Source organism: Eutrigla gurnardus (assembly GCF_963514095.1).
Source record: "Eutrigla gurnardus genome assembly, chromosome: 3".
Lineage (NCBI taxonomy): Eukaryota > Metazoa > Chordata > Actinopteri > Perciformes > Triglidae > Eutrigla > Eutrigla gurnardus.
Genome location: NC_139917.1, coordinates 4,835,089 through 4,860,931, shown reverse-complemented (window position 1 = coordinate 4,860,931; position 25,843 = coordinate 4,835,089). Strand labels below are relative to the sequence as shown.

Here is a 25,843-nt window from a genome sequence, read left to right as displayed (position 1 = left end):
CACCACTACTGTAATGTCCTGCACTCAGCTGTCCCCCAGTCTCCCCTCCATCGCCTTCAACGGGTCCAAATCACTGCAGCAGGTGTTATTATTATAAAACAAGATCATAGAATTCAATTCTGCCTGAGTGCATTGGCTCCCAGCTCACTTTGGTGTTGATTTAAAAGGCTTTAAAAGGAGAGCCCTAGTTGTATGACAGACCTGCTGACCCTGATGAGACTGCCAAACTCTGGAAGGACTGACCTGCTGCTGAGGTTCGGTCTGCTTATTATTATTTTGTATTATTTATTTTTAATGATGATGAAATGAATCCCATGTTTTCTTTTCCACAGCAGGAACAGAAAGATTCCCAGCAGCCAGACTTCCCTTTAGATCCTTCTCTGAATCCAGTAACCTGATCTGAAAAGATCAGAGTTCATGGTCATGTGTGTTTGTGTCTTCATCATCTTCCTGCATGCAGAGTTGAGTCACAGACAAACATGGGCACGTTCCTGCACATGAAGGTGACTCCCAGTGGTTCAAGTGTGTATATAAAGAGCAGGAGAGCTGCTCATCATCACTCAGCTGACACCTGAACAACTTCACCTTGTAACTGACAGGTAAGACTGCTGGACGCACTTACACCCACGACATTACATCTGAGCGCTACAATGGAACAACTTCAAGTATACTTAGTACACGTACTTATACATACTAGTACAGGTACTTGTCCGTGTGTGTACTACTACACGTACGCAATATGTTGATTAATGGAATTATAGTTTTCTTTGCTTGTGTTATGATTAAAAATGTATCCAGTAACATGCTTATATATAAGCAATATTCACTTGTTGCTCAATTATACTTTTGGCTTATTCCAATTCATTCATTCATTTTTAAAATCATTTTCCAATGCATCATTGCAATAATCATTTGGAGCATATATTTAAAAAATATACCAAGTATATAAAAAGCTGATACAAGTCCGCTTTAGTAATTACACGTAACCTTCACTTAAAGTGTATTTTCCTTTAATATATTTATAGAAAGGGTACGATAGTCCAATTTTAAAAACATGTCTTTGTTATTATATTTGCAACCATTGAAAGTGTAAGTATATTTCTTGTTCAGCTGCTGTGTTTCAGCTGCTTTTCTGCTTGTTTACAGGTTTTTCTTCTCCACTCAGACCAATCTGTTGATCATCACCATGAAGACTGTCCTGGTCCTCGCCATCCTCCTCTGTGCTGCAGCTGCAGGTCAGGCTCAACACATTTCAACCCAACAGTCACACACACATACACACACACACCATAGTGAACTCTGCATGTAGTAGTGCATGTATGGAACTAGTGCACCAATGTTACTGACACTGTTGTGTGTTTCCCTGCAGCTCCGGCTGAAGACAAACAGAAGGCTCCAGGTCAGTACTGAAGCTCTTTAGCCTGACTGTAATGACAAATCCTCCTCACTAGAAAGAGTCTGATGAAGCTGTTGATGTTTCAGAGACGGAGGACAAGACGATGACCAAAGATGAGAAAGTAGTAGTTCCAGAAGATTCTGTCCCTGTTCCCAGAAACGGTAAACAGAAAGGACACATGTCTCTCTAACACGTGCCTCTGTGGCTGCTCACAGTCACCTGAGTGCTGAAATACATATTTGAGTTATATTTGATCAAGTACTGGCTAACTGTTCCACATAATGATGTTCTATAGAAACAAGTTCAGTTAGAGTGAAGACATTTGAAACTATTATCAGAGAATGATCTTAATGGTTGTGTTGACTGTGTCTCTGTCCTGCAGGTGTGTCTGAGGAGGCAGTAGCACCTGAATGTAAGAGCCACATCACTGTTTTCATCTTTCCTCATGATCCTTGGTGATTTTAGGTTGTCATGGTAACTGTCATGGTCTGTCTGTCTGTCTGCAGCTCGTTTTAACTTCTGTCCAGATGGCTGGTACAGCCTCGGCTCTCGCTGCTTCTTGTTCGTCAACACTGCCACTACCTGGTACAGTGCCGAGGTAACTGTCTCACTGCTATGTTGTTGTCACCTGATTCATTCAATTCAATGATGAATGCAACACGTTCTACTGGATGGAGTCTGGCAGCGCCAGTCCATGACAAGATGAGCTCCTCACCTGGAAGACAAAGACAAGGGCATGAGGACCTTAAATGTGTGTGTGTCCCACAGGAGCACTGCAACAGCCTGGGTGGACACCTGGCCTCGGCCACCAGCCCCAGAGAGTACAGCTTCCTCCAGCAGATCACACGGACGGCCGGTCAGAGCATCGCATGGATGGGAGGCTTCAACCTGCAGGTCTGGTTCCTTCAACAAATACCCTTCAGTCAGTCCACATCAAGTCCAGGACCTGGTCCAAAGGGTTCCACTTCCTTACTCTAATGTCCTTTGTCTGTCAGGGTCGCTGGATGTGGATTGACCGTGAGGGTTTCTATTACACCAACTGGTACTCCCAGTCCTCCTCCAGCAGCCTCTCCTGCATCCACTTACGCACCTCCTGTAAGTCCACCTGTCTGCTTCGGCTGACCCTACATGAGTCCAACTGTCACCACTGTTTTCTTTGCAGCGTTTCTCCCCGGAGACGATAACATGAAGCAAGCGTAGCTAATTTGTTAGCCTCACAGCCTCAAGAGGGTCACATCGCACACATTTATCAATATTTGTTTGGCTGTTGATGGATCAGCTGTTCAGTCTATCAAGTGTTCAAAGAGTGAGAATGCTTAGTTTATCAGAAACAGCAAAGAGAGGCAGCAGCTCCTTCCACTTTGGGAAGCTGGAGCAGCACATGTTGATATTCTTGCTGGATGAATGACTGAGCTGATGAATGGATGTCAAACTGCCTGGATCTTTTCTGGAAGAAGTGATGAGTTCATGGACCTTTGGTTGCAGCTCCGTCACCTTGGTTGATCTTGTCAGGGTTAGAGTCATATATTTGTGACTGTGACGCTGCCTCCCCTACAATATTTAACAGCAAACAACTCATCACAACAATAAATATGAGATATGAGATTGAAAAATGTCTTCAGTGGTAATCACTGCATCTCCCTACTCTGAGATGTCTCCTTCAGACAGAGTCTCTGTATTTAGACGTCTTGGTTGGGGACACTGACTTGCAGGACAAGGACCCTTCACACATTTTACACACTTGTTTTGGTCTGACTGCTGATTGACTCACTTGTCTGTGAAAAAAGTCAAAGAAGTGAAATGACAGTGAACATTCTGATGCACCATTTGTTAACTTGACATGGGTTTAGTGTTAATGTGGTTGTTTCTCCTGTTTCAAATCCAATTTCAGATGGTTGGGGTAACGCCAACTGTGGCTCTAACTATCGCTTCGTCTGCTCCAAGAACCCTTTCAGCTGTTAACTTCTGTCCTAAACATCTGGAGCAGCCGCTGTGGTTTCTCTCATGGACGTTGTGTGCCACTGAATTCTTCTCTTCCTCTCTGGATTCTTCAAAGCCTTAAATGATGGCTTGTTGAGTGACTTTTGTGTAGAAAGTGTTTGTGATTGTGTCCGTTTGCTCCTTTTCTATAATAAAGATTGTAAGAATGGAACAATGTGTGATCTTCCTTTGACAGCTTGGTTGAAAAGTGCTTGTTGAAGTGCAGCTGTAGTGTGAAGATGAACGCTCTGTTGGAGTAAACAGACCTCTGATTGTGTCCTTAATAAAGTCTTATTATTATTATTATTATTATTAAACAGAAAGTAGAAATCGTCAAACGCTGTAGGACTTATTATTTATCTTCTGGGAATCATACCACACAGCTCAGGTTCTCATCCTCTGGAAGACCTCAACCATTTCACCCGTACACAAAAACCCCCGCCCTTCAGAGCCCAACCACTTCCATCCTATTGCACTCACACCCATAATCATGAAAGTCCTGGAAAAGATCATGCTTCACCTCGTCCTGCCAACCGTCACACCACAACTGGACACTCAACCATTTGCATACAGGCCAAAACGAGGGACCGAGGACGCAGTGGCATGCCTCCTCCACTCCCTTGCATTATTGCTTTGTTTTGTTGTGCAGAAATTAAAGAATTAAAAACTATATACAATTTTCTTGAGATTGTCTTTCTGTTCTTGTTCCTACATTTCACATTTACAATTAAGAATTTGTTAAGAAAACCAAAATATTTTCCTTATATTTCCTGAATTATGATGAACTAGTTTACGGCTGTTGATAACAAGCTTCTTCACAAATTATTTTTTGTTTGTAGCTTTCTGGAGAACAAACGGCAGACTCAGCGCTGGTTCATTGGCTCCTCACTAACCCAACATCACATGGCATCAGTCAGGCTGCTCAGTCAGAAACACTGAAACCCACTCTGGTTCAGGAAAAACACCAGGAGCAGACTTTACATTAAACCAAAATTCATTGTACAGATCCACTTGTCGCTCCTCCACAGTCCCAATATGGTCACTTCCTTCACTGCTAGCAAAAAATCCAAGATGACGACGGACAAAATGCTGAACTCAAGGCTTTAAAACCACAGTCCACAAACCAACGCGTGACATCACCATGAATATGTCCATTTCTCATATACAGTCTGTGGTTAATACTGAAACTTCCACCTTCCACAGACGTTAAATATATCAATATAAATATAAGTATATATCTGATCCAAATGGTCGGTACGTATAGTATCAGGTATTACTGAACACTCCAATGGTCTCGGCCTCACCATATGTCCCAACTTGGGACAACAAAAAATTCATATCCAAATTCTTTGCATCGATACCTAATATTAATGACCACCAAATAATTATGGGAAGTGATTTTAATCCGGTTCAGAACACTGAACTTGACAGGTCATCCACCAGACAATCTTCTGTTTCTAAGTCAGCCAACGCCTTAAAATGTCATAAGGATCAACTGGGCTTGACAGACCCCCGGAGAGCTGAATTCCCTGCCAGTTCTTTTAGCATGTCCATCATTCCTATTCAAGCATAGACTCCTTTTTACTGGATAACAAGCTACTTCATAATACTTCATAGGGACAGTGGACTCGGTGGGACAGTGTGGAGAGGAGGAAGATCAGCTGGAAGGATTTGTGGGCCATGGAAGTGAGACGATTTAGTTTTTCCATCAGAGCAACATATGACGTCCTTCCAACACCAGTCAATCTTCACCAATGGTATGGCGAAGATCCGAACTGTGCCCTCTGCTCCAAGCCAGCCAACCTCAGACACATCCTCACAGGGTGTAAGACCAGCCTTACCCAAGGACGCTACACTTGGCGTCACAACCAAGTCCTTAAAAGCCTTGCGTCCGCCATAGAGGACAAGCGAACTGCCACCAATTCCATTCCACCACCAGCAGCCCCACATCCCCCTAGGACGACCTTTGTCCGTGAAGGAGCTAGACCACCAAAAAGCGTGTCTACACCATCGGAGCGAGACCAACTGCGCTTGGCCCGTGACTGGCAAATGCTAGTTGACGTTGGCCGACAACTTGTTTTTCCACCAGAGATCGCAGTCACCACCCTAAGACCTGACATGGTGCTTTGGTCCCACACACTTAAGAAGATTTTTATCATTGAACTAACAGTGCCGTGGGAGGACTCCATAGATGAGGCCTACGAACGGAAACATCTGCGGTATGCCGATCTAGCCGCTGAAGCACGGGGCAGTGGCTGGAAGACAGAAGTCCGCCCAGTAGTCAATGTTTGACTCAGGGAGAGGGACGCCCCTGCCATTCATAGTCTTAGGATGCTCATTAGTGTAGTTAATTGGGCTTGGGACACAAGCGTAGGTTTGATCACCCTATCGCTGGCCGCCTTTGGTGAGAGTGTATAGTGTGAAAGGCCGAAACACTCAATGAACCAAAGGTACACTACTGAGGATGTGCTCCCTAAATTTTCAATTGGACTCACGTTTCTATTTTTTTTTTTATCCGGCTCACTGTTTTTATGAACTCTTGGAAGTGCTTGCACAAAGGATAGTAACATATTATCCTGTGTTCTTGGAATCTGACTATCTGGATTCATCCAGTGACTGCTGAGAAAGATCAGCTGACGACAAGGGAAAGTCCTTGTGGCAGTACGGAGAGACGACTGACAGGAGGGAATAGACCCCATTGGGGCAGGCATGGGCTAGCTTCCCAGCTCTGTAGTTTCCCATGCTTCTCAGTATGTTGGAGACACCCGCAATAGCTACAGAAAGTCAACATAAGAGAATACCCCTAGAGTCTGCGAGAGCGGGGGCGGAAGATGACTCATCGGCTGACAACATGGTAACGACTGGACCGGAAATGACCACGAGTAATGAAAGCACGACACAAGAGAACTTCACAGCAAATGTTACAGGCTCTGTTGCAACAGTGGGCCACAAGCAGATGCAGGTATGTGTCTGTGGTTGGAGGAAAGTTACATCACACCTTGGGTTGAGGATCCACCAGGGAAAGAAGGGATGTTTGAGGGAAGAGAGACAGAGGCCTTGCATTGATTATTTTTTGCGAAATAAATCAAATCAGTCAAGTGAAGCACAGCAACTGGATGCAAACCACAGCTTGCAGTGCATCAGCACCCCTGTTATGGAAGATGTGAACTCAAGCACCGACGTAGCAATGGAGGTGGAAGTAACAACAGGAGTGGAACTCACCCAGCCTCCCAGTCCTGCAGTTGAGCGGAGACTACCAGAGCACAGACCGCATGTGAAGTGGCCCGGTTCCAGTGACAAGAAGCTGTGGGAAACAGTGAATACGGATCTCACCGTGACCCTTTTGAAACTTCGAGGCACATTAGAGAAGAAAATGGAGAAGATGGCAGACATCATTTATGAGTATGGGGCAATGCGCTTTGGAGTACAAGAGGCAAAAGTCAGAAAAAGTGTTGCAACCCCACCAGTTTCCAGGAGGCAACAAGAAATCAAGCGCCTCGTTCAAGAAAGGAGACAACTTAGGAAGCAGTGGAAAAAGGCGTCGGAAGAGGAAAAGGAGGGCATAGAGGCACTTCAGGATGACATCAAAACCCGGTTGGCATCTCTCCGTAGAGCAGAGAACCTACGGAAACACAGAAGGAAGAAAGAACAAACTAGAACTCGGTTCTATAAAAACCCCTACAAGTTCCTTGGAAGCCTTTTCACAAAGGAAAAAAGTGGAACTCTTAAAACAACAAAGAAAGACATGGAGGAGCACTTGAGAACAACAAATTTGGACTCAAAGCGACATGAACAGCTCGTCATCCCATCAGATATCCCACCAATTGAACCCCCCCAACATCACATTGAGACCACCCCTCCGACATGGAAAGAGGTGGAAAACACAGTACGACGGGCAAGGACAGCATCAGCCCCTGGGCCAAATGGAGTTCCATACAAAGTGTATAAGAACGCACCCAATGTCCTGAGGTTCCTCTGGAGGCTTATGAGAACAGCTTGGCAGAAGAAGATGATTCCTAAAGCATGGCGTAGGGCAGGCGGGGTCCTGATCCCTAAGGAGAAGGATGCGGTGAACATCAGCCAATTTCACCCAATCTCCCTTCTAAATGTCGAGGGTAAAATCTTCTTTAGTGTCATTGCCCAGAGAATGGGTGACTACCTCCAAAGGAATGCCTATGTCGACACATCTGTCCAGAAGGCAGGAATCTCCGGGTTCTCTGGCTGCTTGGAACATTCCAGCATGATCTGGCACCAGATACAAATGGCCAAGGTGAAGAAAAGGGACCTCCATGTCGTCTTTCTTGACCTCGCCAATGCATTTGGTTCTGTGCCCCATGAGCTCCTGTGGGCTGCCTTCAGGTTTTTCCATATACCAGACACAATTACAACTCTGGTGAAGGCATACTTCCAGGATCTGCAATTCTGTTTCACCACGCCAGAATTCACCACCTCATGGCAGCGCCTGAATGTAGGCATAATGGCCGGATGTACCATTTCTCCGTTGGCTTTCACAATGGCAATGGAGGTAATCATCCGAGCCTCCAAATGGGTTGTCGGTGGACAGCGAGGTGACTCTGGCTTCCGTCTCCCTCCACTAAGAGCCTACATGGACGACATCACAACTCTGACCACCACTGTACCATGCACCAGGAGACTGCTCAGGAAACTTGAGGAAAATATCAGCTGGGCCCGCATGAAGATAAAACCATCAAAATCACGTAGTATCTCAATTGTCAAGGGAGTACTATCAGACCTGAAATTCTTCATCGGAGATGACTCGATCCCAACGTTCGTCTGAGATGCCCGTAAGAAGCCTTGGAAGATGGTACGACTCAAACCTGAAAGACAAAGACCAGGTGCAACAGCTGCACAAAGACATCAGCAGTGGCCTGCAGTCCATAGACCACACTCAGCTACCTGGCAAATTAAAGGCCTGGTGTCTGCACTTTGGGCTGCTACCCCGGGTGTTGTGGCCCCTAGCCGTGTATGAGGTTCCAATATCAACTGTGGAGAATATGGAAAGAAAAGTCACATGCTACTTGAAGAAGTGGCTCGGAGTTCCACGATGCCTCACCACCATAAGCCTCTACGGAGATGGAGTCCTCAAGCTGCCCCTCACCAGTCTGACAGAGGAATTCAAGTGTGCAAAAACTAGGGTTCAGATGACAATTCATGAATCGCGAGACCCAGTGGTGAGTAACAACGCACCAAACCTGGCAACTGGGCGCAAATGGAAGCCAGAAGTAGCAGTCCAGGAGGCAACAGCAGCCCTCAGACATGCTGACATTGTCGGTCATGTTCAGCAAGGGAGAGGAGGCTTTGGGCTAACACCTAGCCGCCCCACTTGGAATAAGGCCACTGCACCAGAGCGGCGGAAAATGGTAGTGCAGGAAGTACGCCATCAGGAGGAGGCTGCAAGGCAGGCCAAAGCAGTTTCCCTTTCTAAGCAGGGACAGTGGACTCGGTGGGACAGTGTGGAGAGGAGGAAGATCAGCTGGAAGGATCTGTGGGCCATGGAAGTGAGACGATTTAGTTTTTCCATCAGAGCAACATATGACGTCCTTCCAACACCAGTCAATCTTCACCAATGGTATGGCGAAGATCCGAACTGTGCCCTCTGCTCCAAGCCAGCCAACCTCAGACACATCCTCACAGGGTGTAAGACCAGCCTTACCCAAGGACGCTACACTTGGCGTCACAACCAAGTCCTTAAAAGCCTTGCGTCCGCCATAGAGGACAAGCGAACTGCCACCAATTCCATTCCACCACCAGCAGCCCCACATCCCCCTAGGACGACCTTTGTCCGTGAAGGAGCTAGACCACCAAAAAGCGTGTCTACACCATCGGAGCGAGACCAACTGCGCTTGGCCCGTGACTGGCAAATGCTAGTTGACGTTGGCCGACAACTTGTTTTTCCACCAGAGATCGCAGTCACCACCCTAAGACCTGACATGGTGCTTTGGTCCCACACACTTAAGAAGATTTTTATCATTGAACTAACAGTGCCGTGGGAGGACTCCATAGATGAGGCCTACGAACGGAAACATCTGCGGTATGCCGATCTAGCCGCTGAAGCACGGGGCAGTGGCTGGAAGACAGAAGTCCGCCCAGTAGTCAATGTTTGACTCAGGGAGAGGGACGCCCCTGCCATGCATAGTCTTAGGATGCTCATTAGTGTAGTTAATTGGGCTTGGGACACAAGCGTAGGTTTGATAACCCTATCGCTGGCCGCCTTTGGTGAGAGTGTATAGTGTGAAAGGCCGAAACACTCAATGAACCAAAGGTACACTACTGAGGATGTGCTCCCTAAATTTTCAATCACAAAGGATAGTAACATCTTATCCTGTGTTCTAGGAATCTTTCCTGCGACTACTAGTACAGTCATTTCAGATCATGCCCCTATGTCTAGAAATGAGCTTTCCCCATAGTAGACTACCCCCAAGCCGTGGAGATTTAACACACACCTGCTGCCTGAACCTAGATTTAAGGATCATCTTGCAAGAAAAATAAAAAAAATTCTTTTAAATAAAAAGAACACCAGATATTAGTAGTGACATACTTTGGGAGTACTCCATGGCCTATCTCTGGGGACAAATTACTTCTTTCGTCTCCTATTTTCAGAATTTGGAACATGTCAAATTGACAAAAACATTGGATGCTATTCAAAAGCTAGATGGTCTTTATTAAACCAAGCCCTCAGCTACTGCTTAATAAAAATGGCCTCAGCTTCAATCTCAATATTTGACTTGAGAGGCAACTTCTGCAAACCAAGCAAGAATTTTTGAGCATGTAGATAAGGTGGGCAAAATGCTTGCATATCAAGCACAGGTGGCTAGGTTTTCCAGATTGATTCCTAGAATAAAGTCACCTACAGGTGTCCCAACAGACCCTGTGAAAATGAATAACATTCATTCAACCGTCAAGGATGCCCTCTGTTATTGCTCACACTCGCCATCGAGCCCTTAGTTAGCTATCTGGCTTCGAAATGAACGATCTCTCCTTATATGCAGGTTTCTTGCTGTAATCCTTCATATCCTTGAACAATTTGGAAAACTTTCCGGTTATAAACTCAACCTCAGGGAAAGTGAATATCTTCCTCTTAACTCTGCGATGAAGGGATTCAACCTCTCTTTCAATTTAGAAAGGTCACAGAAGGATTCACGTACCTTGGAATCGTCCCTGAACTGAAACTTCCTTTTCCATGTGCTGGTCATTGTTTATTGTCTGATAAAGAGCTTGTTGAGTTGAGAGACTAGAGATGCAAGTTTAAGCTATCTTGAAACCAGTAAAAAGAAGTCATAGCTATAAAATGAAAAGGTTTTACTGGAAGCCATGCACTATTTTTTCTGACAATAAAAATGACAATCTTATGGCTTCTCATTCAGCATCTAAGACATTTGCCTGCTTTTCCCAACACTCCACACCATTAAGACCTCATAAATGAATCTGAACCAGGACATAACATCATGTTGTTTAACTTTCTATCCACCATATCTCTCTGATCAGCAGTAAAATAAAAATAAAAATCAGCCTCAAATGAAAGCCAGTGCCTTTCTCTTTTGTTGTCCACATGGACTGTTAACCTCCATTAAACCACATCCTCCAGCCGATAAGTCAATGGTACTTGGACTAAAAATGGAAATCAGAACGCACTGACACCAAAACCTTGTCCTGTTGGCTTGAGACTGTTTATAGAGATTAACTTGAATGGAAATCCATCCATGTCATTAAAACATAAAAAAGTCCACTTAAGGAAGAGGCCTAGGTTTATGGGTGGGTTAGACAAACACAGGTCTTTCACCCAGTAGACTGCTGTTCATGTCATTCTAAAACCAGGAAGTGTTGACTTATTTGACCTTACTTTTGTGTTCTTACCTAATTCTGCAATTGTACATTACATAACAATAATACACATGTAATTATTTTAATCCAAACCACAATCTTTCCCTACATTTGCTGCCTAAATCTCACCAAGTAAATCTGAAATCTCACCAAACCTACATTGGAAGTTTATTTTGAAAAGAGACCATATAATGAGCGAAATCCGACATAGCGTCTCTGCCACGTCCAAGTATTCGATGTGTCTGAGTGAGAACGTGCTGACCAGACTGAGCACTGAAGTCTTCACTTCACCTTTAGTCAGGATTTCATTATTGGTCTCCAATGTTCCCGAAGAAAAACTTCAAATGGTTCTTAAAGGTGCATAATTACAGATTGGGAGCATTTGATTGCCTCTCAACGACTCTCAACATGGCTATGCCTGAGCCAGTGTCTCGTAGCTAACAGTGCTAACAGTGCTAACAGGACAAACTAGGTCAAGCAGGCGAACAGAGCTAATAGGCGTTCATGAGCTAACCAGTGGTGCACACTCACGTGCACTAAAAGCAGACGCAGCTAGCCCGGCTCTCTGCTCAGGTAAACTTTACTCCTCAGTTTCTTCACTAGGCGATAGCTGTTGATGATGTATTCATGCTCTGAATGTCGTGTTTTGCTCCAAAGGAATCCCTGTGCTGCTGTCTTGTGATCTGATGAGAGGATAGGTGTGTCTCAGTTCACAGTAGCAGTAGGTCAAGGACATCTTTATCCTCGCTCTGAAGGAGGAAATCTCTGAGATCATAAATCAATAGAAGAGAGACATAACACATTTATTTACAGCCGTGTAACACAGTCAATGACACAATGATTGGAAATCTTTCCACAAAGCTTGTGAGTGTTTTAGATCTTCTGTCATCATAAGAGTCCAATATGCAGCCTGTCAGTCCTAGATATCAAATGAAAGGTTTTTACTGGAAGACGTGCGCTGTTCTTTTCAACAATAATCGGTTGCCTTCTCATGAATGATCTGTTATCTCCTCTTCCTTTTCCCAACACTCCACACCCTTTAACTCCCGTCATAAATGTGAATCTGAACAAGGAAATAACATCATGTTGTATCTTTGACTATTATCCTACCATATCTCTCTCATAACTGGTTAATTGTTACAATCAAAACAAATAGATTCCTCTTTTTCTCTTCTGTTTCCAAAACCACTGCACCAAACTTCCTTCAACAATGTAGATGTATTAAGTTTGAAACATTTGCCCGAGCTGAAGCTGAGCACGGCCTCCCACTTGAATTCTGCCTCTCTCACCCAGACAACGATGAAACACGATACTCCTGACAAACATTCAGGACTTCAACAGCTCATATTTTAGAAAAAAATATTGTAGAAAATCTTTTCTTTTCATGGACAGCAATGGGCCGAATTTAAAGAGGAAGAACCAATTATTGTCATTTGAGTTTAGTTTCAGGTCAAAAAGTCTGAAAGTGTTAGTTTGTTAACTGAGATCAATGTGTTCAGATGAGGCGACCTCAACCCTCCAAACACGAGGACACTGCTGATATGCCACTTCTTCTCATGATGTCTTTGTCATCTTTCTCTTTATGACTGTTATTTATCTGGAAGGTAAACGTTAATCTCTCTGTATGTGGAATGTTAATGGAGTGTTTCAGCAATGTTTCAATGTTTAATGTCAATAAAGTCATTCTGTTCTAAATAGTCTGAAAGCCTCTCTTCTAATCCAGCTCCTTTCCATCCACGAAGACCTCCTACATGAACACGTTTTCTACCAAAGTGAAAACAGTGCAATTGTTTTTTCATGTGATGGATTCCTGTGTTTCTTGTTCTGTTTTTTCTGTGCTCTTCTCATGGACATGAGATTTGCTGTTCGTGTCCTCAGGAGACGTTAAACTACGTGAATGAAACCACCACTACCGTAATGTCCTGCACTCAGCTGTCCCCCAGTCTCCCCTCCATCGCCTTCAACGGGTCCAAATCACTGCAGCAGGTGTTATTATTATAAAACAAGATCATAGAATTCAATTCTGCCTGAGTGCATTGGCTCCCAGCTCACTTTGGTGTTGATTTAAAAGGCTTTAAATAAGGAGAGCCCTAGTTGTATGACAGACCTGCTGACCCTGATGAGACTGCCAAACTCTGGAAGGACTGACCTGCTGCTGAGGTTCGGTCTGCTTATTATTATTATGTATTATTTATTTTTAATGATGATGAAATGAATCCCATGTTTTCTTTTCCACAGCAGGAACAGAAAGATTCCCAGCAGCCAGACTTCCCTTTAGATCCTTCTCTGAATCCAGTAACCTGATCTGAAAAGATCAGAGTTCATGGTCATGTGTGTTTGTGTCTTCATCATCTTCCTGCATGCAGAGTTGAGTCACAGACAAACATGGGCACGTTCCTGCACATGAAGGTGACTCCCAGTGGTTCAAGTGTGTATATAAAGAGCAGGAGAGCTGCTCATCATCACTCAGCTGACACCTGAACAACTTCACCTTGTAACTGATAGGTAAGACTGCTGGACGCACTTACACCCACGACATTACATCTGAGCGCTACAATGGAACAACTTCAAGTATACTTAGTACACGTACTTGTACATACTAGTACAGGTACTTGTCCGTGTGTGTACTACTACACGTACGCAATATGTTGATTAATGGAATTATAGTTTTCTTTGCTTGTGTTATGATTAAAAATGTATCCAGTAACATGCTTATATATAAGCAATATTCACTTGTTGCTCAATTATACTTTTGGCTTATTTCAATTCATTCATTCATTTTTAAAATCATTTTCCAATGCATCATTGCAATAATCATTTGGAGCATATATTTAAAAAATATACCAAGTATATAAAAAGCTGATACAAGTCCGCTTTAGTAATTACACGTAACCTTCACTTAAAGTGTATTTTCCTTTAATATATTTATAGAAAGGGTACGATAGTCCAATTTTAAAAACATGTCTTTGTTATTATATTTGCAACCATTGAAAGTGTAAGTATATTTCTTGTTCAGCTGCTGTGTTTCAGCTGCTTTTCTGCTTGTTTACAGGTTTTTCTTCTCCACTCAGACCAATCTGTTGATCATCACCATGAAGACTGTCCTGGTCCTCGCCATCCTCCTCTGTGCTGCAGCTGCAGGTCAGGCTCAACACATTTCAACCCAACAGTCACACACACATACACACACACACCATAGTGAACTCTGCATGTAGTAGTGCATGTATGGAACTAGTGCACCAATGTTACTGACACTGTTGTGTGTTTCCCTGCAGCTCCGGCTGAAGACAAACAGAAGGCTCCAGGTCAGTACTGAAGCTCTTTAGCCTGACTGTAATGACAAATCCTCCTCACTAGAAAGAGTCTGATGAAGCTGTTGATGTTTCAGAGACGGAGGACAAGACGATGACCAAAGATGAGAAAGTAGTAGTTCCAGAAGATTCTGTCCCTGTTCCCAGAAACGGTAAACAGAAAGGACACATGTCTCTCTAACACGTGCCTCTGTGGCTGCTCACAGTCACCTGAGTGCTGAAATACATATTTGAGTTATATTTGATCAAGTACTGGCTAACTGTTCCACATAATGATGTTCTATAGAAACAAGTTCAGTTAGAGTGAAGACATTTGAAACTATTATCAGAGAATGATCTTAATGGTTGTGTTGACTGTGTCTCTGTCCTGCAGGTGTGTCTGAGGAGGCAGTAGCACCTGAATGTAAGAGCCACATCACTGTTTTCATCTTTCCTCATGATCCTTGGTGATTTTAGGTTGTCATGGTAACTGTCATGGTCTGTCTGTCTGTCTGTCTGCAGCTCGTTTTAACTTCTGTCCAGATGGCTGGTACAGCCTCGGCTCTCGCTGCTTCTTGTTCGTCAACACTGCCACTACCTGGTACAGTGCCGAGGTAACTGTCTCACTGCTATGTTGTTGTCACCTGATTCATTCAATTCAATGATGAATGCAACACGTTCTACTGGATGGAGTCTGGCAGCGCCAGTCCATGACAAGATGAGCTCCTCACCTGGAAGACAAAGACAAGGGCATGAGGACCTTAAATGTGTGTGTGTCCCACAGGAGCACTGCAACAGCCTGGGTGGACACCTGGCCTCGGCCACCAGCCCCAGAGAGTACAGCTTCCTCCAGCAGATCACACGGACGGCCGGTCAGAGCATCGCATGGATGGGAGGCTTCAACCTGCAGGTCTGGTTCCTTCAACAAATACCCTTCAGTCAGTCCACATCAAGTCCAGGACCTGGTCCAAAGGGTTCCACTTCCTTACTCTAATGTCCTTTGTCTGTCAGGGTCGCTGGATGTGGATTGACCGTGAGGGTTTCTATTACACCAACTGGTACTCCCAGTCCTCCTCCAGCAGCCTCTCCTGCATCCACTTACGCACCTCCTGTAAGTCCACCTGTCTGCTTCGGCTGACCCTACATGAGTCCAACTGTCACCACTGTTTTCTTTGCAGCGTTTCTCCCCGGAGACGATAACATGAAGCAAGCGTAGCTAATTTGTTAGCCTCACAGCCTCAAGAGGGTCACATCCCACACATTTATCAATATTTGTTTGGCTGTTGATGGATCAGCTGTTCAGTCTATCAAGTGTTCAAAGAGTGAGAATGCTTAGTTTATCAGAAACAGCAAAGAGAGGCAGCAGCTCCTTCCACTTTGGGAAGCTGGAGCAGCACATGTTGATATTCTTGCTGGATGAATGACTGAGCTGATGAATGGATGTCAAACTGCCTGGATCTTTTCTGGAAGAAGTGATGAGTTCATGGACCTTTGGTTGCAGCTCCGTCACCTTGGTTGATCTTGTCAGGGTTAGAGTCATATATTTGTGACTGTGACGCTGCCTCCCCTACAATATTTAACAGCAAACAACTCATCACAACAATAAATATGAGATATGAGATTGAAAAATGTCTTCAGTGGTAATCACTGCATCTCCCTACTCTGAGATGTCTCCTTCAGACAGAGTCTCTGTATTTAGACATCTTGGTTGGGGACACTGACTTGCAGGACAAGGACCCTTCACACATTTTACACACTTGTTTTGGTCTGACTGCTGATTGACTCACTTGTCTGTGAAAAAAGTCAAAGAAGTGAAATGACAGTGAACATTCTGATGCACCATTTGTTAACTTGACATGGGTTTAGTGTTAATGTGGTTGTTTCTCCTGTTTCAAATCAAATTTCAGATGGTTGGGGTAACACCAACTGTGGCTCTAACTATCGCTTCGTCTGCTCCAAGAACCCTTTCAGCTGTTAACTTCTGTCCTAAACATCTGGAGCAGCCGCTGTGGTTTCTCTCATGGACGTTGTGTGCCACTGAATTCTTCTCTTCCTCTCTGGATTCTTCAAAGCCTTAAATGATGGCTTGTTGAGTGACTTTTGTGTAGAAAGTGTTTGTGATTGTGTCCGTTTGCTCCTTTTCTATAATAAAGATTGTAAGAATGGAACAATGTGTGATCTTCCTTTGACAGCTTGGTTGAAAAGTGCTTGTTGAAGTGCAGCTGTAGTGTGAAGATGAACGCTCTGTTGGAGTAAACAGACCTCTGATTGTGTCCTTAATAAAGTCTTATTATTATTATTATTATTAAACAGAAAGTAGAAATCGTCAAACGCTGTAGGACTTATTATTTATCTTCTGGGAATCATACCACACAGCTCAGGTTCTCATCCTCTGGAAGACCTCAACCATTTCACCCGTACACAAAAACCCCCGCCCCTCAGAGCCCAACCACTTCCATCCTATTGCACTCACACCCATAATCATGAAAGTCCTGGAAAAGATCATGCTTCACCTCGTCCTGCCAACCGTCACACCACAACTGGACACTCAACCATTTGCATACAGGCCAAAACGAGGGACCGAGGACGCAGTGGCATGCCTCCTCCACTCCCTTGCATTATTGCTTTGTTTTGTTGTGCAGAAATTAAAGAATTAAAAACTATATACAATTTTCTTGAGATTGTCTTTCTGTTCTTGTTCCCACATTTCACATTTACAATTAAGAATTTGTTAAGAAAACCAAAATATTTTCCTTATATTTCCTGAATTATGATGAACTAGTTTACGGCTGTTGATAACAAGCTTCTTCACAAATTATTTTTTGTTTGTAGCTTTCTGGAGAACAAACGGCAGACTCAGCGCTGGTTCATTGGCTCCTCACTAACCCAACATCACATGGCATCAGTCAGGCTGCTCAGTCAGAAACACTGAAACCCACTCTGGTTCAGGAAAAACACCAGGAGCAGACTTTACATTAAACCAAAATTCATTGTACAGATCCACTTGTCGCTCCTCCACAGTCCCAATATGGTCACTTCCTTCACTGCTAGCAAAAAATCCAAGATGACGACGGACAAAATGCTGAACTCAAGGCTTTAAAACCACAGTCCACAAACCAACGCGTGACATCACCATGAATATGTCCATTTCTCATATACAGTCTGTGGTTAATACTGAAACTTCCACCTTCCACAGACGTTAAATATATCAATATAAATATAAGTATATATCTGATCCAAATGGTCGGTACGTATAGTATCAGGTATTACTGAACACTCCAATGGTCTCGGCCTCACCATATGTCCCAACTTGGGACAACAAAAAATTCATATCCAAATTCTTTGCATCGATACCTAATATTAATGACCACCAAATAATTATGGGAAGTGATTTTAATCCGGTTCAGAACACTGAACTTGACAGGTCATCCACCAGACAATCTTCTGTTTCTAAGTCAGCCAACGCCTTAAAATGTCATAAGGATCAACTGGGCTTGACAGACCCCCGGAGAGCTGAATTCCCTGCCAGTTCTTTTAGCATGTCCATCATTCCTATTCAAGCATAGACTCCTTTTTACTGGATAACAAGCTACTTCATAATACTTCATAGGGACAGTGGACTCGGTGGGACAGTGTGGAGAGGAGGAAGATCAGCTGGAAGGATCTGTGGGCCATGGAAGTGAGACGATTGAGTTTTTCCATCAGAGCAACATATGACGTCCTTCCAACACCAGTCAATCTTCACCAATGGTATGGCGAAGATCCGAACTGTGCCCTCTGCTCCATGCCAGCCAACCTCAGACACACCCTCACAGGGTGTAAGACCAGCCTTACCCAAGGACGCTACACTTGGCGTCACAACCAAGTCCTTAAAAGCCTTGCGTCCGCCATAGAGGACAAGCGAACTGCCACCAATTCCATTCCACCACCAGCAGCCCCACATCCCCCTAGGACGACCTTTGTCTGTGAAGGAGCTAGACCACCAAAAAGCGTGTCTACACCATCGGAGCGAGACCAACTGCGCTTGGCCCGTGACTGGCAAATGCTAGTTGACGTTGGCCGACAACTTGTTTTTCCACCAGAGATCGCAGTCACCACCCTAAGACCTGACATGGTGCTTTGGTCCCACACACTTAAGAAGATTTTTATCATTGAACTAACAGTGCCGTGGGAGGACTCCATAGATGAGGCCTACGAACGGAAACATCTGCGGTATGCCGATCTAGCCGCTGAAGCACGGGGCAGTGGCTGGAAGACAGAAGTCCGCCCAGTAGTCAATGTTTGACTCAGGGAGAGGGATGCCCCTGCCATGCATAGTCTTAGGATGCTCATTAGTGTAGTTAATTGGGCTTGGGACACAAGCGTAGGTTTGATCACCCTATCGCTGGCCGCCTTTGGTGAGAGTGTATAGTGTGAAAGGCCGAAACACTCAATGAACCAAAGGTACACTACTGAGGATGTGCTCCCTAAATTTTCAATTGGACTCACGTTTCTATTTTTTTTTTATCCGGCTCACTGTTTTTATGAACTCTTGGAAGTGCTTGCACAAAGGATAGTAACATATTATCCTGTGTTCTTGGAATCTGACTATCTGGATTCATCCAGTGACTGCTGAGAAAGATCAGCTGACGACAAGGGAAAGTCCTTGTGGCAGTACGGAGAGACGACTGACAGGAGGGAATAGACCCCATTGGGGCAGGCATGGGCTAGCTTCCCAGCTCTGTAGTTTCCCATGCTTCTCAGTGTGTTGGAGACACCCGCAATAGCTACAGAAAGTCAACATAAGAGAATACCCCTAGAGTCTGCGAGAGCGGGGGCGGAAGATGACTCATCGGCTGACAACATGGTAACGACTGGACCGGAAATGACCACGAGTAATGAAAGCACGACACAAGAGAACTTCACAGCAAATGTTACAGGCTCTGTTGCAACAGTGGGCCACAAGCAGATGCAGGTATGTGTCTGTGGTTGGAGGAAAGTTACATCACACCTTGGGTTGAGGATCCACCAGGGAAAGAAGGGATGTTTGAGGGAAGAGAGACAGAGGCCTTGCATTGATTATTTTTTGCGAAATAAATCAAATCAGTCAAGTGAAGCACAGCAACTGGATGCAAACCACAGCTTGCAGTGCATCAGCACCCCTGTTATGGAAGATGTGAACTCAAGCACCGACGTAGCAATGGAGGTGGAAGTAACAACAGGAGTGGAACTCACCCAGCCTCCCAGTCCTGCAGTTGAGCGGAGACTACCAGAGCACAGACCGCATGTGAAGTGGCCCGGTTCCAGTGACAAGAAGCTGTGGGAAACAGTGAATACGGATCTCACCGTGACCCTTTTGAAACTTCGAGGCACATTAGAGAAGAAAATGGAGAAGATGGCAGACATCATTTATGAGTATGGGGCAATGCGCTTTGGAGTACAAGAGGCAAAAGTCAGAAAAAGTGTTGCAACCCCACCAGTTTCCAGGAGGCAACAAGAAATCAAGCGCCTCGTTCAAGAAAGGAGACAACTTAGGAAGCAGTGGAAAAAGGCGTCGGAAGAGGAAAAGGAGGGCATAGAGGCACTTCAGGATGACATCAAAACCCGGTTGGCATCTCTCCGTAGAGCAGAGAACCTACGGAAACACAGAAGGAAGAAAGAACAAACTAGAACTCGGTTCTATAAAAACCCCTACAAGTTCCTTGGAAGCCTTTTCACAAAGGAAAAAAGTGGAACTCTTAAAACAACAAAGAAAGACATGGAGGAGCACTTGAGAACAACAAATTTGGACTCAAAGCGACATGAACAGCTCGTCATCCCATCAGATATCCCACCAATTGAACCCCCCCAACATCACATTGAGACCACCCCTCCGACATGGAAAGAGGTGGAAAACACAGTACGACGGGCAAGGACAGCATCAGCCCCTGGGCCAAATGGAGTTCCATACAAAGTGTATAAGAACGCACCCAATGTCCTGAGGTTCCTCTGGAGGCTTATGAGAACAGCTTGGCAGAAGAAGATGATTCCTAAAGCATGGCGTAGGGCAGGCGGGGTCCTGATCCCTAAGGAGAAGGATGCGGTGAACATCAGCCAATTTCGCCCAATCTCCCTTCTAAATGTCGAGGGTAAAATCTTCTTTAGTGTCATTGCCCAGAGAATGGGTGACTACCTCCAAAGGAATGCCTATGTCGACACATCTGTCCAGAAGGCAGGAATCTCCGGGTTCTCTGGCTGCTTGGAACATTCCAGCATGATCTGGCACCAGATACAAATGGCCAAGGTGAAGAAAAGGGACCTCCATGTCGTCTTTCTTGACCTCGCCAATGCATTTGGTTCTGTGCCCCATGAGCTCCTGTGGGCTGCCTTCAGGTTTTTCCATATACCAGACACAATTACAACTCTGGTGAAGGCATACTTCCAGGATCTGCAATTCTGTTTCACCACGCCAGAATTCACCACCTCATGGCAGCGCCTGAATGTAGGCATAATGGCCGGATGTACCATTTCTCCGTTGGCTTTCACAATGGCAATGGAGGTAATCATCCGAGCCTCCAAATGGGTTGTCGGTGGACAGCGAGGTGACTCTGGCTTCCGTCTCCCTCCACTAAGAGCCTACATGGACGACATCACAACTCTGACCACCACTGTACCATGCACCAGGAGACTGCTCAGGAAACTTGAGGAAAATATCAGCTGGGCCCGCATGAAGATAAAACCATCAAAATCACGTAGTATCTCAATTGTCAAGGGAGTACTATCAGACCTGAAATTCTTCATCGGAGATGACTCGATCCCAACGTTCGTCTGAGATGCCCGTAAAAAGCCTTGGAAGATGGTACGACTCAAACCTGAAAGACAAAGACCAGGTGCAACAGCTGCACAAAGACATCAGCAGTGGCCTGCAGTCCATAGACCACACTCAGCTACCTGGCAAATTAAAGGCCTGGTGTCTGCACTTTGGGCTGCTACCCCCCTAGCCGTGTATGAGGTTCTAATATCAACTGTGGAGAATATGGAAAGAAAAGTCACATGCTACTTGAAGAAGTGGCTCGGAGTTCCACGATGCCTCACCACCATAAGCCTCTACGGAGATGGAGTCCTCAAGCTGCCCCTCACCAGTCTGACAGAGGAATTCAAGTGTGCAAAAACTAGGGTTCAGATGACACTTCATGAATCGCGAGACCCAGTGGTGAGTAACAACGCACCAAACCTGGCAACTGGGCGCAAATGGAAGCCAGAAGTAGCAGTCCAGGAGGCAACAGCAGCCCTCAGACATGCTGACATTGTCGGTCATGTTCAGCAAGGGAGAGGAGGCTTTGGGCTAACACCTAGCCGCCCCACTTGGAATAAGGCCACTGCACCAGAGCGGCGGAAAATGGTAGTGCAGGAAGTACGCCATCAGGAGGAGGCTGCAAGGCAGGCCAAAGCAGTTTCCCTTTCTAAGCAGGGACAGTGGACTCGGTGGGACAGTGTGGAGAGGAGGAAGATCAGCTGGAAGGATCTGTGGGCCATGGAAGTGAGACGATTGAGTTTTTCCATCAGAGCAACATATGACGTCCTTCCAACACCAGTCAATCTTCACCAATGGTATGGCGAAGATCCGAACTGTGCCCTCTGCTCCAAGCCAGCCAACCTCAGACACATCCTCACAGGGTGTAAGACCAGCCTTACCCAAGGACGCTACACTTGGCGTCACAACCAAGTCCTTAAAAGCCTTGCGTCCGCCATAGAGGACAAGCGAACTGCCACCAATTCCATTCCACCACCAGCAGCCCCACATCCCCCTAGGACGACCTTTGTCCGTGAAGGAGCTAGACCACCAAAAAGCGTGTCTACACCATCGGAGCGAGACCAACTGCGCTTGGCCCGTGACTGGCAAATGCTAGTTGACGTTGGCCGACAACTTGTTTTTCCACCAGAGATCGCAGTCACCACCCTAAGATCTGACATGGTGCTTTGGTCCCACACACTTAAGAAGATTTTTATCATTGAACTAACAGTGCCGTGGGAGGACTCCATAGATGAGGCCTACGAACGGAAACATCTGCGGTATGCCGATCTAGCCGCTGAAGCACGGGGCAGTGGCTGGAAGACAGAAGTCCGCCCAGTAGTCAATGTTTGACTCAGGGAGAGGGACGCCCCTGCCATGCATAGTCTTAGGATGCTCATTAGTGTAGTTAATTGGGCTTGGGACACAAGCGTAGGTTTGATAACCCTATCGCTGGCCGCCTTTGGTGAGAGTGTATAGTGTGAAAGGCCGAAACACTCAATGAACCAAAGGTACACTACTGAGGATGTGCTCCCTAAATTTTCAATTGGACTCACGTTTCTATTTTTTTTTTATCCGGCTCACTGTTTTTATGAACTCTTGGAAGTGCTTGCACAAAGGATAGTAACATCTTATCCTGTGTTCTAGGAATCTTTCCTGCGACTACTAGTACAGTCATTTCAGATCATGCCCCTATGTCTAGAAATGAGCTTTCCCCATAGTAGACTACCCCCAAGCCGTGGAGATTTAACACACACCTGCTGCCTGAACCTAGATTTAAGGATCATCTTGCAAGAAAAATAAAAAAAAATATTTTAAATAAAAAGAACACCAGATATTAGTAGTGACATACTTTGGGAGTACTCCATGGCCTATCTCTGGGGACAAATTACTTCTTTCGTCTCCTATTTTCAGAATTTGGAACATGTCAAATTGACAAAAACATTGGATGCTATTCAAAAGCTAGATGGTCTTTATTAAACCAAGCCCTCAGCTACTACTTAATAAAAATGGCCTCAGCTTCAATCTCAATATTTGACTTGAGAGGCAACTTCTGCAAACCAAGCAAGAATTTTTGAGCATGTAGATAAGGTGGGCAAAATGCTTGCATATCAAGCACAGGTGGCTAGGTTTTCCAGATTGATTCCTAGAATAAAGTCACCTACAGGTGTCCCAACAGACCCTGTGAAAATGAATAACATTCATTCAACCGTCAAGGATGCCCTCTGTTATTGCTCACACTCGCCATCGAGCCCTTAGTTAGCTATCTGGCTTCGAAATGAACGATCTCTCCTTATATGCAGGTTTCTTGCTGTAATCCTTCATATCCTTGAACAATTTGGAAAACTTTCCGGTTATAAACTCAACCTCAGGGAAAGTGAATATCTTCCTCTTAACTCTGCGATGAAGGGATTCAACCTCTCTTTCAATTTAGAAAGGTCACAGAAGGATTCACGTACCTTGGAATCGTCCCTGAACTGAAACTTCCTTTTCCATGTGCTGGTCATTGTTTATTGTCTGATAAAGAGCTTGTTGAGTTGAGAGACTAGAGATGCAAGTTTAAGCTATCTTGAAACCAGTAAAAAGAAGTCATAGCTATAAAATGAAAAGGTTTTACTGGAAGCCATGCACTATTTTTTCTGACAATAAAAATGACAATCTTATGGCTTCTCATTCAGCATCTAAGACATTTGCCTGCTTTTCCCAACACTCCACACCATTAAGACCTCATAAATGAATCTGAACCAGGACATAACATCATGTTGTTTAACTTTCTATCCACCATATCTCTCTGATCAGCAGTAAAATAAAAATAAAAATCAGCCTCAAATGAAAGCCAGTGCCTTTCTCTTTTGTTGTCCACATGGACTGTTAACCTCCATTAAACCACATCCTCCAGCCGATAAGTCAATGGTACTTGGACTAAAAATGGAAATCAGAACGCACTGACACCAAAACCTTGTCCTGTTGGCTTGAGACTGTTTATAGAGATTAACTTGAATGGAAATCCATCCATGTCATTAAAACATAAAAAAGTCCACTTAAGGAAGAGGCCTAGGTTTATGGGTGGGTTAGACAAACACAGGTCTTTCACCCAGTAGACTGCTGTTCATGTCATTCTAAAACCAGGAAGTGTTGACTTATTTGACCTTACTTTTGTGTTCTTACCTAATTCTGCAATTGTACATTACATAACAATAATACACATGTAATTATTTTAATCCAAACCACAATCTTTCCCTACATTTGCTGCCTAAATCTCACCAAGTAAATCTGAAATCTCACCAAACCTACATTGGAAGTTTATTTTGAAAAGAGACCATATAATGAGCGAAACCCGACATAGCGTCTCTGCCACGTCCAAGTATTCGATGTGTCTGAGTGAGAACGTGCTGACCAGACTGAGCACTGAAGTCTTCACTTCACCTTTAGTCAGGATTTCATTATTGGTCTCCAATGTTCCCGAAGAAAAACTTCAAATGGTTCTTAAAGGTACATAATTACAGATTGGGAGCATTTGATTGCCTCTCAACGACTCTCAACATGGCTATGCCTGAGCCAGTGTCTCGTAGCTAACAGTGCTAACAGTGCTAACAGGACAAACTAGGTCAAGCAGGCGAACAGAGCTAATAGGCGTCCATGAGCTAACCAGTGGTGCACACTCACGTGCACTAAAAGCAGACGCAGCTAGCCCGGCTCTCTGCTCAGGTAAACTTTACTCCTCAGTTTCTTCACTAGGCGATAGCTGTTGATGATGTATTCATGCTCTGAATGTCGTGTTTTGCTCCAAAGGAATCCCTGTGCTGCTGTCTTGTGATCTGATGAGAGGATAGGTGTGTCTCAGTTCACAGTAGCAGTAGGTCAAGGACATCTTTATCCTCGCTCTGAAGGAGGAAATCTCTGAGATCATAAATCAATAGAAGAGAGACATAACACATTTATTTACAGCCGTGTAACACAGTCAATGACACAATGATTGGAAATCTTTCCACAAAGCTTGTGAGTGTTTTAGATCTTCTGTCATCATAAGAGTCCAATATGCAGCCTGTCAGTCCTAGATATCAAATGAAAGGTTTTTACTGGAAGACGTGCGCTGTTCTTTTCAACAATAATCGGTTGCCTTCTCATGAATGATCTGTTATCTCCTCTTCCTTTTCCCAACACTCCACACCCTTTAACTCCCGTCATAAATGTGAATCTGAACAAGGAAATAACATCATGTTGTATCTTTGACTATTATCCTACCATATCTCTCTCATAACTGGTTAATTGTTACAATCAAAACAAATAGATTCCTCTTTTTCTCTTCTGTTTCCAAAACCACTGCACCAAACTTCCTTCAACAATGTAGATGTATTAAGTTTGAAACATTTGCCCGAGCTGAAGCTGAGCACGGCCTCCCACTTGAATTCTGCCTCTCTCACCCAGACAACGATGAAACACGATACTCCTGACAAACATTCAGGACTTCAACAGCTCATATTTTAGAAAAAAATATTGTAGAAAATCTTTTCATGGACAGCAATGGGCCGAATTTAAAGAGGAAGAACCAATTATTGTCATTTGAGTTTAGTTTCAGGTCAA

General features: G+C 44.6%; 2 protein-coding genes across 2 annotated transcripts; both read left to right on the top strand.

Annotated features, from left to right (window-relative positions):
• The first annotated feature begins 338 nt into the window (after positions 1-338).
• On the top strand, positions 339-3,511 carry LOC311010668 (ladderlectin-like). The gene is made up of 9 exons (XM_084005255.1): positions 339-599; positions 1,147-1,235; positions 1,370-1,399; positions 1,483-1,557; positions 1,779-1,808; positions 1,903-1,994; positions 2,165-2,290; positions 2,392-2,491; positions 3,288-3,511. Exons 2-9 carry the CDS (start codon positions 1,187-1,189, stop codon positions 3,356-3,358), a joined length of 573 nt encoding a protein of 190 aa, XP_083861381.1. The 5' UTR covers positions 339-599; positions 1,147-1,186; the 3' UTR covers positions 3,359-3,511.
• Positions 3,512-13,316: 9,805 nt separating this feature from the next.
• Positions 13,317-16,641, top strand: LOC311010852 (ladderlectin-like; the record flags this gene model as incomplete). Its single annotated transcript, XM_084005495.1, has 10 exons — positions 13,317-13,378; positions 13,661-13,723; positions 14,271-14,359; positions 14,494-14,523; positions 14,607-14,681; positions 14,903-14,932; positions 15,031-15,122; positions 15,293-15,418; positions 15,520-15,619; positions 16,416-16,641. The coding sequence occupies 10 exons, from the start codon at positions 13,317-13,319 to the stop codon at positions 16,484-16,486; spliced, it is 738 nt and encodes a 245-aa protein (XP_083861621.1). The 3' UTR covers positions 16,487-16,641.
• Between the last annotated feature and the right edge of the window lie 9,202 nt (positions 16,642-25,843).